Below are 16,088 nucleotides of genomic sequence, written 5' to 3'. Positions count from 1 at the left end.
TATGTTAGAAAGGGGGGGAGGGGGGAGGAAACAAAACCAAACCACAACAAACCAACCAAACAAAAAAAATGCAGTTAAGTACAGGTAAAAACTTAACAAAATAAATACGATATCAAAATAATCCTAGTGAACGAAATGAAAAAACGAAGCTGCTCTATGGCACTGCAGCTATTTCTCGCATCTTTCCCTGCATTTGTGTGCCAACTGCCCCAGTGCGATCAATTTTCCGCAGCGAACTCAGCCCAAAACCACGCCGAGCTCGTCCCGAGCAGGTTTGGCCGCCTCCCGCCTGCGCACAGTGAGGAGGCCGCGGCCGGTCCCTGATCCACCTGCGGCCCTCCCCGCCCCCCGCCGCCCTAATGCGAGCTCCGGCTGCCCGCCTCTTGAGGTAGTACGTCTCCTGCTCGGGTCAGGCCGATACCGAGGAGCGCAGCCCACTGAGTTTTAATTTTGTGAAGGGCTGCTGCCGCCCGGGTACGGATGGAGGCTGGAAGTGCCGAAGGGGAGGTGAGTAACCCTCCGCGTAACTTTAAGAAGGAATGGGAATAGGGTCGGGGCCAGCGGGGCAACGTCAGGAGCAGAAGACGGGGGGACAGTGGCAGTATGCTGAGGGCAGCTGTCGGTCCTTCCTGTCGGAGGGTGGAGTGCGAAGGGCAGAGTTTGGCGGGAGGAGTCCCGGAAACTCAGCGGTTCGCTAGATCCAACACAGCCGGGCCCGGCTGCGCTGGAAGGACGACGGCACCCCTGCGGCGCACCTGCCCCCGGCACTGCCGGCTCCGTAGTTCGGAGCCGCGGCCAGAGGCACCCCTGCTCTGGGTTGAGGCAGGGCCGTGAGGCCCGGAGGTTGCTGCCACCGTCGCCCTCTCACCTCACTCGGCAGTAGTATTTCCCGCTTCATTCCCCCCCGGCAGCGGTGTTGCGCCCCCATTCCTTTCGCAGTGGTACAATCTGCCACCCCCCTCAGGCTCTCCCGACTTCTCCCACCTGTGCCCGAGCTGCTTACCCCCCTTTTCCGTCTCAGCAGTGGTCTTTCCTTCCTCCCCCTCCCGGTAGTGGTACAGGCCAGTTGTCAAGCGGGTGGCCGGAAGGGGCCGCTTGGCGGTAGGCTCGTGCCGCCTGCGGCAAGATGGCAGCCGGCGGTCGCGGCGATGGTTTGGATGTGGCCACTGCCAGCTTATGGCTGGGCCTGCGGGAGAGCGCGCAGCGGTACTGCGGGTTGGCCTTGGAAGGGGCGCGCAGGGTGAGCCGGGACACACCTCCGCCCGCGGCTGGCCCACCTCAGCCGTAGCGGGGGTCTTGCGCCGCGGCCCTCGACTTTGAGGGGAACGGCGCTGTCGGGGGTGGCGAGGGGCCCGGGGCTGATAGAAACGGACCCGCACCGGCAGAAACCGCGTGAGCCGGTGTGTGTGTCAGGGCCCAGCAGCCTGCCGGGGGCTGTGCAGGGAAGTGGAGGCGGGGACGGGATCCGGGCTGAGCGGCCCCTGCTTGAAGCTGAAGCTTGCTTCGGGAGTGCCAAGAGTCTCAAAGAGCCAAACCAGTGAAGCATATGCGCTCTGATTTCACCCCCTTCCCCAGAAGTCGAGATTAAGTCTTTACAGTAACACATTTCTTAAGCCCAGGTCACACGTAGTAAATGTGAGTTACATTAAGCAGGTGTGTGAGCAAATACTGATACCCATCTGCAAATAAAATGTGAGTGTATTTAAGTGTTTAAACGTGTTAAATCATTTGACTGTTTGGTGTGTTATTTTAGGATGAAGGTGGATGAGGAGGTTTTCATACCAAGCAATTTTTCTACCACTTAATCATAAAATACGTATAAATAAATACTTATTAGTGCTGATTCTTCTAAGAGTGAAGTGTGTAGACCACATGAAGAAGAACTTGCCATAACTGCATAATTGGTGTGTTCAGAAGGAAAAGTTTTCAGAGCTTTATCTCATCGTCATATCTTGTTGGAAGTTTTCTTATTTTTTTGCTTCACTTGGTATATGTGTAATTTAAAAACCAAAGGCTTCTGTTATAATTTTCTTAGAATTTTGGAAAAAATGAGATGTGCAAGCCTCTACAAGCCTTAGATGTAAACTAAGCCAACATAGAATGTCTATTTCTGTTGAAAATATTAACCTCTTTTCCTGTATTTGAAGCTTTTCACTTTGTTTTTCAGGCTGTGGCTTCGCTGCCAGAAGATATGAGACCTGGTCCTGATCTGTATGGTTTCCCGTACGAACTAGTGATTTGTGCTGGCATTGCTGGAGCTTTTACAATTCTTTTGTTCCTGTATAGAGGTTACCAATCAGTAAGTGTAATGGTTTAACCCCAGCTGTCAGCTAAGCCTGGTGCAGCTGCCTTCTCACTCACTCCCCCTGCATTGGGATGAGGGAGAGTCTTGGAAGAGTCACAGTGAGAAAACTATAGGTTGATATAAAGGCAGTTAATGGGTAAAGCAAAAGCTGTGAGTGCAAGCAAAGCAAAGAATTTATTCACCACTTCCCGTTGTCATGCAGGTGTTCAGCATCCTCAGGAAAGCAGGGCTCTATTATGTGTAACAGATACTTAGGAAGATAAGCACCATTATTCCGAATGTTACCCCCTCCCTCCTTCTTCTCCCAGCTTTATATGCTTGGCATGATTTTATATTGTGTTGGGGTATCCCTCTGGTTAGTTGGGGTCAGCATTCCATGCTGCATCCCCTCCCAAGCTCTGCACCCTCAGCCTACTCACTGGTGAGAGCAGAAAAGGCCTTGACTGTGTGTAAGAACAGCTCAGCAGTAATGGATACATCCCTGTATTAGCACAGCACAGAACCAACAGATTTTGTCCCACAATTTGTTAGATTTTGATTCTAGGCACTAGACTCCACGTGGCAGCTGCAGATTTGGCACTTCCCACCAAGTTGCTTCTGAGCACAGTGCCCATGAAGTAGTACCATGACTCCAGCTCTAACTGTTAAGTATTATAACATGGGGTTTTTTTTCCTCATAGGAAGTTAAGACTGAGCTAGTAAGTGGAACTTCCCCTTCCCTCCCCTTTTCTACTCTTTTGGCTATGTATGTACTACCATTTTATGTTGACAGTCACGGTTATATGATGACTATACAGAGGTGTATTATAAAAGTGATCCAGGTGACAACCTCCTTACCCCTCTTCTGTCTGTTTAATTAGAGTGGGAGAAGGACAGGGCAAACATAGCTATGGAGGGGGCAAGAGCAGAGGATGCAGTTGCCCATTTTAACAGCAGCCTGTACTTACCTCTCTTTTTTTAAAAAAGTTCCAAGGTTAAACTGATTGTGGAACCACAGCTTAAAAGATTACTTTTCAGATACTATGGAAAAATAATTGATCAAACATTTTCAGTATTTATTCTTTTTATTTCAGGTTAGAAGTCGACTTTACGTGGGTAAGCTTATTTTTCATACTGTTGTTTGGGGTTTTTTTGTGTATGACTTTTTGTTTTCCTTTTTTCTTTTTCCTCCTTTGAATTATTTGAGTGTTGCAACTCTTAACTATTTGGGGGTTTGTTTTGGTTTACTTTGTTGTTTTGGTTTTTTTTAGGAAAGGAAAAACAGCTTGCCAATAAAATTGCTGAACTAGTTGAAGACAAATGCAAAATTCTTGAAAAACTCAGCCTTTGCAAAAAAAAGGTAATGATCCTCATTTCTTGCTTTCAGATGTGTCACAGAAATGTGGTATCAAGTATTTTAAGTATTAAATTTGTGTAAAAGTAAGATGTTTAAAAGCTTTCAAAGTGATTCTTCAAATGGTTTTTCCTGTCAGTGCCTTTAAGTGCAATAAATTAGAACGTTCTGCCTTTAACTCATAATAAAATATATTTCACTGGAAGCAACTTCAAAATGGCTTTGTTTTATGGCACTGGGATAATCTAATAGGACTAGGGCTTTCCTGACTTACAGCAAGGTGCATTTGTGAATATTTAGGTGGTTTCTATGTTTCAGACTGGGGCATCATCAATCAGCCAGTTCTTTACATACATTCTGACATAAAATATTTCCTTTTCAGTTTGAAGACTTAGAATTGTCTCTGAAGGATGGTAATGTTATGAAAGAATCAACAGGCACATCTTCTCTTGAGGTAAAAAGATAAATAGAAATTGTAATTTCCACAGCTTAATTTCTACAGTATTTCAGGAAAACGTTGCCCATACTAAAAAATGAAACAACAAAAACACAAAAGAAAAACAAATACACAAATGGCATGTTAGACAATATTTTTTAAAAAAGTAAATTGTTTTTAAGAGAGAGAGTAGTGCCTGAAGTATTTTTTTTCTCAAATCTGGCTGAATTCATTTATATTTTATAGGCTACTGGAGCACAGCTGTAAGCAGAAGTTACCAGTACATTGTTCATATCACCCAAACTGAGAGTATATTTGTGAAAGAGTTCAAAAGAAGTGAATCAAATACCTAGTAGGCTCTCTGAAATTTATGTAATTGAAAAGCAAATAGATTTATGTCATTTTGCACCTCAGATCGTATAAAGCTGATTGTTACAGAGTTTGTTAACATGTAAGCATCTCTAGAGTACTTTGAGATTTACCCTTGATGTAGTTAGATTTGTTAAATATACTTTGCTGTCTTATTTAAAACATACTTGTAATCTTCATATGTAATTAATGTCAAATATTTTATGTTAACTGTCAAAACAACTGGATTTAGGAAATGCATGAAAAACTGAACAAGTCAAACTTGGAACTCAACCAAGAAATAGAGAATTTAGAAAAAGAACTGGAAGAAGAAAAATCAAAGCAATCAGAAAATGATAACTTGGTAAGAATAAATGGAATCCTGCTTGTGTTACTATTTATTAAAAAAATATCCCACAATAAAAATATCAATGGAGAAGACAAATCAACCTCTTTGGGTTTTTTTGAAACAAAAAATATGTTTCCCATTTTGTGTCCCTTCATTGTCCTTGTGGCATATAAGAAAAATGACACCCATAAAGGAAAATGCTCAAAAGATGAAATCTGTGTTTACTGATTTGGCAGTAGAACCTTCTCAGTTTGAAAATTAAAATAATTTTATTAATTGCCTAGACCTTTTCAGTCAAATCTGTGGAAGAAGCTATATGACAACTAATAATTTTCAGGTGGCTGAAAGTAAGGAGAGAGTGGAGTCTTTAGAGAATGAAGTAAAATCTCTGCAGTCACAGATTAATGAGGTATGTACAGTCTTCACAGTTTCTTTTATCGTCTTTACCATATCTGTTTTCCATGTAGTTACTGGTGGGGGTTTTTTGGTGATCTGTTGGTGGGTTGCTTGAGTTGTTTTTTTTCTATTCAGGGTGCAGAAATAACGTGCTGTATAAATCAAGACTTTATAAGGCTTAGTACTTTTGTGTGACTTGATTCAGCAACTTTAAATTTCATGTAATGATCTGCAGTTACTGGGAAGCACAGTTACCTTGTCTTTGCTTTCTTACTCTACAATGATACATAGTGTTGCAAAACTAGAATCAGCAAAAATTGTTGAAATTGTAGGGAAAATCTGAGCACATGTTTATAGCACAGCTAGAGATCCTAAGAATAAGTCAAATAATACCATCATAACCCCATTTATATATTCACCTGTAGTGTTTAAATAACACACCTTATTTCACTTTAGGCCAAGTCCACCCTAAAAGTATACCAGATTAATACAGAGAGACTCAAGACATCTGTTCAAGATGCAGAAGATGAAAACTGCCATCTCCAGGAAAGTGAAAAGCAGGTAGGTTCTTCCTAGGTGTCCTTAGAAATGCCATATTTTCTTATAATACTATACATACAATTTCTCCAAGGCGCTCATTCTCACATTTGTTTGTTAATACCCCTTGTGTGTTCTGGTAAATTAAATGACGAAGAGGATGTGGTTTTAAATTGATTTTATGTTGGAATAACTTTGTCTGAAATAGTCATGTTTTCAAAGAAAATTAACGAGTCTGTGGAGAAGCACACATAGATTTCAGTGAGAAAGAGGGCATATGGTAATGTAAGACTGGTAAGAGTTTTGCTGAGACATGAAGGAAAGCAGAAAGATTTGAGCAAGTCCACAGGCAGGATCCTCTATAGAGGCAGAGAGAAAATTTTTATACTTGATCTAGAAAACAAAAGAAACTAAGAAATTGCAGAGTATGCAAAAGGCAGGTAAAAATTTACTGTATTGTCACTATGCATGAATTAATAGAAAGACAGATACGTAGTACAACAGGACAGAAAGGGCTGTTACTTCCCAAATTTTAGCTGTTAATTTTCTTCAGTGCTGTAGCCAGATCCCAAAGCTGATTATTTTAAAATGTTCAGCTAAGTAGTACTTAGCCTATGCATTAACAGGTTTTAATTTTTTTTTTCCTGACAAAAAAATATTCTGTCTGGACATTAATGTTCTTGGTTTTTGGGGGGTTTTGGTTGGGGTGTTTTGGTTGGCTTGCTTTGGTTTATTTGGGGGATTTTCTGTTGTGTTTTGTTTGTTTGTTTGATGGATATGTGCTTGTTTTTCTGAGCTCCTTTTTGTCTGAATGCTAATGTGATAGATATCTTTGGGAGGGAGAGTGGGGGGAAAAGATTAGAAGTACTATTGTGGTTTAACGGTCATAAAAAGCTGGGGAGTGCTTTGGTCCTCTCTATCAAAACATTGTACTTATCAGACTTACTGATTCAGGAGGCGAAAAAACAGCTACTGGAAATAAAAAAAATTCTGCAGGAGTATTTCAGCTCTGTAGAACTGTGTTAGCAGTAAAACTTCCTGTCTTTTTCTAATTTTAGAAGGAGTACATGCGTGTATCTATGAAAAAAAGGGAACACAATTTTATTAGATGCTGTGAGTGGAAAATCACTAGATTTGGGTGTTATCACTGTGAGATGAAGTTGCATGAGAATTATGTTCTTTCAGGAGTCTTTTCTACTTAATCTGTGCAAAGTTTTTGTTAGTTTCTGTGAAGAGAAAGGGGCTGGTCTTGTTTTTTTTATTCCAGATGTCACTGTGTACTTATGTAAAGCATTTTGAGAAGCATTACACAATTTTAATAGAGGGATTTTTTGTGTGTGTGTGTTTTTTCTTTGGTAATTTATTGGGTTTGAAAAGAAAGATTTATTTTTGTGCATGTGAAAAGATTCTTCATCTTTTATTAGAAAATAGTACTTGGAATAAGACAATTACTCTACACTTCATAGATACTCAGGTGGGTTAGGGGTGGGGGCATGGAAATCAGTAAACCCAGCTCCTGGGATGTAATTATGAGGTTCCTAGATAAAAAGAATAAGATTTTTTTGCACTCCTTCCAAGTAAAATAGCCTGGGCATAGTTGCTTAATCATATTATTCAGGAAAAATAACTACACTTTGCTGTTAACTGAGCTTTGCTGCATTTGTTTAGTAATGTGAGAACATTTGTGTATGTTGTATTTTGCTATGCTTTTTAGCAGATAAATAACCTGATAAGAGTTGATGGAACCTGATAAGGGAAGAAGGGAAAGTATTTGCTTTGCTTATTTGTATTAGCTTTTATGAGGTTGTTCTAAGCATGTGAAAGTCAGTTTGCTATATTAGAATACCTGTATCCCTTTTTTATTTTTCTTTCTTACTTTTTTTTTAAGATGGAATTTCACTTGTGCTCAAAAGGTAACAAAGGTGTTACTTGTTCACAGAAACTAGAGTACTTTCTTCCTCTGTCCATTTGCACTAATGGGTCATAATCTTCTGGCACATCATAGCTTAAACATTCTAACAGATGTGCTATCTCAGATTTATGATGTGTCAGAGAGAGGATTGGGCCTTTTAGTTTGAACAAGGGAACTGTTAATGAACTCCAAACTTTCTGTGCTTTGTTTTTTGCAGGAACATCAGAAATATATATTGCTTTAGCTTATTGCAAATCCTTGCTATTTCTCTGTATTCAAATTCTTACAGGTACATAAAGTCACGGCTATTTATTTTCTCTTTGGCTTCATGATGAAGGAATCTCTTAAAAGTTTAGCTTCCCTGTGAGGATGACAGTTAATGAGAAAAGTAGTTGCCTGTGTATGTCTTCTAAGCAGTATTAGCGTAAAGAGTATTTTTGTTTTATCTGTAATAACGTAGTTTGCATGAGGCTGCAAATTTATACATGGCTTTGACTGCATGAAAAGGTGCAGTTGTCTGCCAAGTGGGGTTCACCCAATTCTAGTCACATGTTTTTTTTTGTTTATGCCTTCTAGTTTATCTTTCATAAGTAGTGTTCAGGTTTGCTTGTCTATTTGCATGGCAGTTCCCCTGTTTAACTACCATTTTCTGGTTTTATTTTTAGTATAACTGGCTGTTCTTGTCGCTCAACCTAGTTATTCCTTTCTGTACATTCACTGCTTTCAAATTGGCTGCCTGTTGTGCAATTTTAAGCAATATTCTTCTGACTCTAAGGCAGGTTTTTTTGTGCTGTACCCCATGTTTTTGTACTGCATGTTTTGTTTTAACAGAAATTTGCGTCAGTTCAATTTTATTCTCACAATATGAAGGCATGGTTCAATTAGGTAATATGTTGCAGGAGTTATTTTTAATGATCTGGTGCTTAAATGCGCTAATCCTTTTACTGCTATAAAGTATTTTTGTGAAATTAGATTTTTCTAGGGAATGTCTAAAATATAACCTTGGAATTTACTTGTCTTTTTAGTTAAGCACAGCTAATTACAAAGATACATACTAGCAGGTGTTGAATAAATGCAGTTGCTGTGAGTTTAACAGGGAAGTTTTTTTTAAATAAAATTTAAAAAATCTAAAATCTAAGAGGTATGGACAAGACTAGGAGAAATCACAGAACTGTTTGGGTTGGAAAGGAACTTAAAAATCACCTAGTTCCAAACCCCTGCCATAGTACAGTTTTACAATTCATATGAATTTAAATAGCTTTCTAAAAAGCTTCCTGGTTTTCCTGACCTTTCCAGTCTTTACTAGTTCAAAAAGACCCAGGCAGAATTTCCCAAGTGTGTGTGCATATTGGAGAATGAGTGTTCTCTCCATCCATTCCCCTGTGTTTGTAGCTGTTAAACAAATTGTCGCTATTTTATATCCATTGCTTTTGTCACATCAGGATTTTTAAACTGAGTGGAATATTAACTGAACTGTTCTTACAAACATTTAAAAATATGCTAACAACTAATTACAGGGGACAGCTGTTGCAGATAAAGCAACTGGACAGTAACATTAAAGTCTTTTCAACTCTCAAGGTTTAACTGTCTTCTGTCTTGTAGTCTTATCTGTTAATTCTTATGGGTGAGAGGTTAAAATTCTGCTTATACACAGATAATATAGATAACAGGCTCAAGTACTACTCATCCTTGACTCTTGGTTGTGATAGACAATCAGTGCTAATCTGCTGTTTTTCTTTTTAGCTTTTACAAGAAGCTGAAGGATGGAGTGAACGCTTTAGTGAATTAAATGAACTAACTAAGATGCTTGAGTCTTCTAAAGCAGATATAGAAGATGTACTGAAAAATAAAGACAGTCAAGTCAAGGTAAATTATGACAGCTAACATTAAACTAAATTATTCAGACTGGTGCTAATAATGGAGTTGGAAGAAAGGCTAACAAAGTCTCCTTGTCTGAGTATGCATTAAGCTGTTCTGGGGTTTTGTTTGCTGTCTCCATCCTCTAATGTCTTGTTTCCTGCTAAACAGAAAAGGTTGCTTAGCAGCACAGTGCAGCAGTGGGATAGCTTTGGAAACACATTAAATAAAGAAAAAACTTTTAAATTCTGATTATTTGCTTTTTTATTTTTTTTTTTTATTTGGAGCTGGGAGTTGGGGGTGTATTCTTACATGTGTGCGCGTACGTCATGTACCTGCTTAACACATGTTCTTGGCTATTTGAAAAGTTCACAAGGACATACCTGTTGACCTGCAGATGTATGTTGCAATAGAAGAAGTCATATCAAATATCTAGGGGGGTTCACTTAATCTACAAAGGGAACTAAATAAAGGACAGAACTTCTAAAAAAAGTAATTGTAATGGTAACTACATTTTCATTGCCTGTATTTATGTTACTCTTTGTGTTTTGTGGGGGCTTTTTCTTAGTCGCTAACACAATACTTACTGAAGATGAAAGACTGGAGTTCAGCAATAAGAGAAGATGATGATGCTGAAGATAATCACTGGGACACAGATATAAAGGGTGAAACAGAGAATGGAGAGCACTTAGGTATGGTTTGTATAGCTTGTCATCTTTAATTTAATAGATGTTCTAGAAGCACAGAACTAACGAACTTCCAGGCAAGTTGAAGGATTAGCTTTGTAGAAGTCAGATGTACAAAACTCACGTGTTATTCGTGTCAGACAGTTAAGTGATGGTTGGACACCTTCAGAATAACAACCTATGCTACTATTTAGTAGTGTGTGGATATAGCTAAAGCATATGTATTACCATAGAGCAATGTAAAGACTCAATACTCAGCCTCTTGTAGAATGACTTTAGCCTATATTAGTATTAAGCAGTGATTCTCAAACATTTGTAGATGAAAATCTTGCTTTCATTTCTTCTTGAAGTTATCTCAGCAATAGCACTTAGAGCCTAATTTCTGCTTCCTTGCCCTTATGCAGGTGTTACTTGTTGCAGGCAGTATGATAGCACTGGAATCAGATGAGCACAGATGTGGGTCCCCTCAAAACAGCAGCACAGAAAAGCCTTTCTCTCACCTTTTTCTTGCTGCAGCTTCTTTTTATGCAGGTGCTGATTATCCCACAAGGCATATCACAGTAAAACTTACAGTGTGTATTTGACATCTCACTTTTAGTATGAGCATTCTAAGTCTGATTGATTGGCAATTGATTGGCAAACAAAGCACTAAAATACAGGCATAGCATATCCAAACACACACATTGCTTTTTGTTTTCTTCCTTTTCCTCCAAATCTGCTATGCCTCTCATGATATTTTGAAGATTGCTTTATTGTAAAAGCAAGCTCTGTCACAAACTTTTTAGTACTTTTTATGTGATTTATTCTATTCTGTCAATCAGATGATCAGCAAAAACGAACTGTGAAGAAATTGATCTATGCTGCAAAGGTATGTGATTTTTTAAGAAATTTGGGGGAACTAGAGGGAACATATGCAGTTGTTTGGGTAAGTTTAATTGTATATAGACCTCAGTAGCACAGAGTTCAGCATCTTTTAATGTTTAATTAGATATTTTTTCATGCAGAGTTTCTGGTAATCTTAAAGTGCTTAGTTTTTTACTGTTTTTTTTGTTTGATTTTATTTTGATTGCAGTTAAATGCTTGTTTAAAGACCCTGGAAACAGAAAGAGATCAAATGTATTCAAAACTGTCTGATGAAAATAAAGCTAAAGGAGAACTTACAGGTAATTAAACGTTGTTTTGCCGTTAAATTTAATAAGGTGCTGCTTTTGTAAAGTGGTGTTAGAGACTAGAAGTGTTACTTCCAGGAAAAACTGAACTAACCTTACATTAATAGCTCTACTTGATTTTTAAAATGCCTGTTTGAGTTTTAAGTTGCTTAGCTATTTTAAGTATTTGATTTTAGACGTAAAGCAATTGAAGTTGCTAAAGCACTTTGTAAATTTTGTTGTACTCTGCTGGAATATTCTATAACGTTATAGTTACACGTCTTAAATGGACAAAGTTGTTAATAAGTATATAACACCTTCATTGCAAAATTTCTGGACATAATGGAGTTTTAATCTAAATTTTAAACCCATCTATTAAAAATGGTATTTTAATTGTTATTAGTTTGTAATGAATGCAAGCTCAGTACTTCTTAAAATCTGAAATGCTGCATTTAGAGAATTGTACCTAAAAGCATCTGGCTCTGTCTTTCCTTTTGTTGTGTAGAACATACTGAATTAAACCTTATGAAATGCAAACACTGCCACTCTGATTCAAATTAAAGCCTATCATTAGCTATTACTTTTATAGATAACAAACAGCAGTGTAGCTGTCACATTTGAATGTACTATAGTTTGGTTTCGGGGTGATGAAATGCTCTGTACAACTGTATTTTTCAGTTTTTGATAATCGTTTAAACTGAGTCTTAGTGTGTTTCCCAAATTTATTGTAACTCTATCTTATAAAGGTATTCAAACTTACTTTAAGCATTCTATGTTTCTTGAAGAGAGGCATAGAAATAGTAAATAGCAAAAGAAACACAACAGATTTCAATTTGGAAAGATGAGGTAGTTAGGATAGTAGCCCTTCAGGCTATTCATTAAGACCTGTAGGTAAATCTGCAAAGAGTGTATGATAGTACCAATTTTACTTCTGTAGCAGAGTAATCACAATAAGAGCCCTAAATGAAAATTTGTAATATTAATTATAAAACTGCATTGTTTTCAAAGAAGCTATACAATTTGGAGCAAAGGCTAGATATAAGCTCAGATATGCACTAATATAGTATTGCTTATATTATTAAATCAACAGAGGATCAAAGAGTTCTGCAGAATCCTAATGTACTAAAATATTACAAATATCTTTATTTTGTAAATTATGCATTATCTTAATATGATTATTTCTAAATTTGACAGAACGTATAGAACATCTTCAGAGTCAACAAGCTTCCTTGAAGTCTGAAAATGAACATTATGAAAGTGAAGTTCAAAAGCTTCAGCAGAAACTTAAAGTAATGACTGAGCTTTATCAAGAAAATGAAATGAAATTACACAGGTGCCAGTTCCTCTTTTCATTTTCTATGTTTACTGTTTGATTTGAATGTAACTCTTTTCACTTGGGTTGCTGAAAGTTACTGAAAATTTGAGTACTGCTTTCCAGAGTTTTCTGGATTGTTAAGATCCTATGAGGTTGTACATGAAGTTACATGAAGTTTCAGCTTCAATTACATTTGTGATCACAGTAATATTATAGAATTTGTTTCCATGAAAGTAGTGGTGTATTATTTTGGGACTTTTCCACAGTAAGTACAGTACAGAAACAAAGATAAAACAAGGAGTAACAAATTTTTATTCTATGAAATAAGGTGGGTAAAGTTTGATTATTGAGGTGGGAAAGGTTGATTATTTTTATTAAATTATTGAAAATAATGAATTTTATTTAAAATATTACTTTTATTAAATTAAGTAGTAAGGCTATGAAAGTTGCTGAAAGAATTATAAACAGCAGCTGTTTTAACTGTGAGGTATATTTTATATAGTAAAGAGAGCTAGTAACATCAGCAGAGGAGGGGTGCTCTTATAAAATTAAGCTTAGAATTAAAACATAAGCAAGCTGTTTCAGTAAGCAACATAGAACCCGTGTGAGTCAGGCTTTCCTCACCAAGGAGGATAGAATATGAGGGCTGCACTATCTGCCTCGCAGTCAGGATGATCGTAGGAAATACGGCTTACTGATTGAAATCAGAAATATGTTAAGGTCTAGAAATAACATTGGGATAGGACATGTAGTAACCCTCAGAAGTGTGTGTGTGTGTGTGTGTTTGTGTATGGGGAAGGGAGGGAGCAGCATAAACCATTTTAGGGTGCAGTGGTAGAACTAGTTTTACTAGCCAGAAATTGTATCTTCATGGAGCAGGTTTAATCGTGAAGGCAGCAAGAGAAGCAGCACAAGTCTTTATCCTGTACTGAGCAGTATGCAGGACCTTTTTAAGTATTATTTTCAATAATCTGCTCTGAAATACCTATGTTTGTATAGATATTTAACATATTTGTAGATGGAGCAAAACCTAGAAATCTACTACATTAACATTCGAGTTTTTTAAATGCAGGGGGGAGTGGGAAGGAACCTATTAAAAAGAAGCAGTGATGGGCAGTCAGAAAGGAAAAATGTTGGCAGACTGTGTGGATGATATTTAAAAATACCACACTGAAGCTCAGCAAATGTATGCTGCTTATTGAAGAGTTTAAAAAAGCAAAAATGAGATAGCAGAATAAAAGGGGCTATTAGTATTAACAAGGCATCTTTTAAAACCACACGAAATAGGAAAGTGGGAAATGAAGATTGAGTAGAAATGTATACCATATTCTAAAGATCCATTGTTTAGATAGTTTGATTATGAAGGACTGCTATTTACAGGAAAATGACCAGCTTACCTGTTCAGGGCTGTGTGCAGCAGTAGAATCCACGTGTGTTCTGCAGAATTGCCTTATGCATATTCTGTGGTGTGGAATGTGGGGTTTCTCTTCTGTAGTGTCCAATAAGGCATTAAAAAGACCTGTAAAAAATATATGTATTTTTTTAATAACTGTTTTTGTAATAGCTGATAACAACCTTTTTTCTTATCTGGAAAGGTTTTTACATTAAAATATGAAAGAAGTACCAGAACAAATCACTGAAAGTTAGTGCAGTTTGGGTTTTATTTTGATTTGATTTGTATCTGTTTCCCTCCTGTGCCCATATAGAAATATTCTTTGGTAAATGTGCATTGTCTTCCAGAATCCTTTTAGGAGCAGGGGTAATCTAATTGTGTAATATAGAAGAGCTAATAAACTGAATAAACTGGTAGGAATACAAACTAGTGCTATTTATGCTACTTCATATGCTGCCTGTAAAACTCTATCTGGATACATATCATGTATTCATCATACATTCTTGACAGACCAACGACAAAATTGTTGACTTGAAACAGAATTAACCATAGTTTTTGATTTTTCTTAAAGAAAGCTGACAGTAGAAGAGAGAGAACGCCTACAGAAGGAAGAAAAGCTTTCTAAAGTAGATGAAAAAATTAATCATGCTGCTGAAGAACTGCACAGCTACAGGTAATTACAGATTTCAGTTGCTGTAATCACTTGTTCCGTAGTGAACAAAAGGCAATAGAGAATTAATAAAAACATCAGCATAAGTGAATGTATTTTCTTCCAGTTTCATGTGCTCTGTGTGTGTGTGTTACATGCTGGTTTGTGTGTAATAATGCATACTAAGGAAGCTTTTGCTTTGCTAAAAAATTAGGGTATTTAAGACCATTAGCGACATTTTTTTCCATTAGAATGCTAATTGTATTGACATGTTAGCTTTAATGGAATGGTAGAAGTGGGTCTTTAATCTAGTTCCTTTTACTGAACAGAGTTAAAAATATGAAGTTAGGAGAACACTGCGAATTAAATACAATGTTCAGTTTTCCTAACATGTATGTTTTATAGTTACAGTATTCTTTTTCTGTGTGTCTGAGCCTTTAAAATAGTACTGTTGTTTAGAAATTCCTTGGTAAAATATGGGAATATTTTCTGTCGTTTGGTTTGGGGTTTTGTGGTTTCTTTTACTGCTTGGCTCTGTTTTGTGTTACACCAGCTGTGTACCTCTAATTTGTTTCTATTGTTTCTGGAACTATGGCATCATTCTTTGATCTGCAATGCGTATTCCCCACCTTCCTTCAATGTTTATGCAGTATTGACTCTAGCTGAAAGATACTGATTAACAATGCTTCCTGAAATGTTGATTAGATTAATTCTGTCTCTAGAATGTAAAATTCTTGAGGATATTCTTCAGTGTTCATAGAGCAAGGTAGAATTCACCCTTACTGATTTACTTAGAATTTTCATGTATCCCATGGGCCTAAGTGACAATACTGTGTTGGATAAAAAAACCCCACAAACTTAATTATACATTATGTTTACCATTGTGTTTACTGTATTTATTTTCCTCCACATTTTATTACAATGTTATAAACCTTAATTTTGTTACAGAGAGCGAGCAAAAGATCTTGAAGAAGAGCTAGAAAGAACCATTCGTTCTTACCAGAATCAGGTACATGCTGTGTGTTACTTACCAGCTAAGCCAAGTAGATGGGATCTTACTGCAACTGAAATACCACTTTCAGTGAGGTTATGATACTGTTTGGCTTGATTTTGTTGGGTGTTTTTTTGCCATTCCCTCTCCTCAGCATCGTCATCTGGTTCTGACTGCCACAATTTCACAGCAGAGATCACCAGATAACTTTACTAAAAGGTTAAATTTGACATTTAGATGTCTTGTTATAAATTATCCACACACATTAAATTTATGAATAAGAGTATACTCAATCTAAAGTTCTCTTGTTTTACATGGATAATGATCTAATGAATTTCTCTTTCACAGATTACTTCACATGAGAAAAAAGCTCATGATAATTGGGTAAGTTCCAGCTACTGGATTTTCTAAACTTTGTGTGTCTTCCACAATT

At 37.4% G+C, this 16,088-nt stretch overlaps 1 protein-coding gene across 4 annotated transcripts in view; it reads left to right on the top strand.

Annotated features, from left to right (window-relative positions):
* The window catches only part of MIA2 (MIA SH3 domain ER export factor 2), a 34,070-nt gene that overhangs the window by 7,838 nt on the left and 10,144 nt on the right, over positions 1-16,088 (top strand). For 2 of the 4 annotated variants that reach the window (XM_031048767.2, XM_031048766.2), the window contains exons 7-21: positions 2,168-2,299; positions 3,379-3,400; positions 3,556-3,644; positions 4,021-4,092; positions 4,676-4,786; positions 5,109-5,180; positions 5,624-5,728; positions 9,360-9,482; positions 10,042-10,165; positions 10,981-11,027; positions 11,232-11,322; positions 12,502-12,640; positions 14,587-14,688; positions 15,613-15,673; positions 16,004-16,039. In XM_031048767.2, coding sequence (XP_030904627.2) covers positions 2,168-2,299; positions 3,379-3,400; positions 3,556-3,644; positions 4,021-4,092; positions 4,676-4,786; positions 5,109-5,180; positions 5,624-5,728; positions 9,360-9,482; positions 10,042-10,165; positions 10,981-11,027; positions 11,232-11,322; positions 12,502-12,640; positions 14,587-14,688; positions 15,613-15,673; positions 16,004-16,039 — 1,326 coding nt within the window. Of the gene's footprint in view, positions 1-347; positions 508-1,107; positions 1,241-2,167; positions 2,300-3,378; positions 3,401-3,555; positions 3,645-4,020; positions 4,093-4,675; positions 4,787-5,108; positions 5,181-5,623; positions 5,729-9,359; positions 9,483-10,041; positions 10,166-10,980; positions 11,028-11,231; positions 11,323-12,501; positions 12,641-14,586; positions 14,689-15,612; positions 15,674-16,003; positions 16,040-16,088 lie in introns of those variants that run through there. The other 2 variants (XM_013129006.3, XM_005148906.4) reach the window with 2 other exon arrangements.

The sequence above is a fragment of the Melopsittacus undulatus genome, chromosome 4 (genome assembly GCF_012275295.1).
Source record: "Melopsittacus undulatus isolate bMelUnd1 chromosome 4, bMelUnd1.mat.Z, whole genome shotgun sequence".
In the NCBI taxonomy this organism is placed as follows: Eukaryota; Metazoa; Chordata; class Aves; order Psittaciformes; family Psittaculidae; genus Melopsittacus; species Melopsittacus undulatus.
The sequence above is the reverse complement of the archived record's forward strand: the minus strand, read 5'-3'. Positions and strand labels throughout refer to the sequence as shown.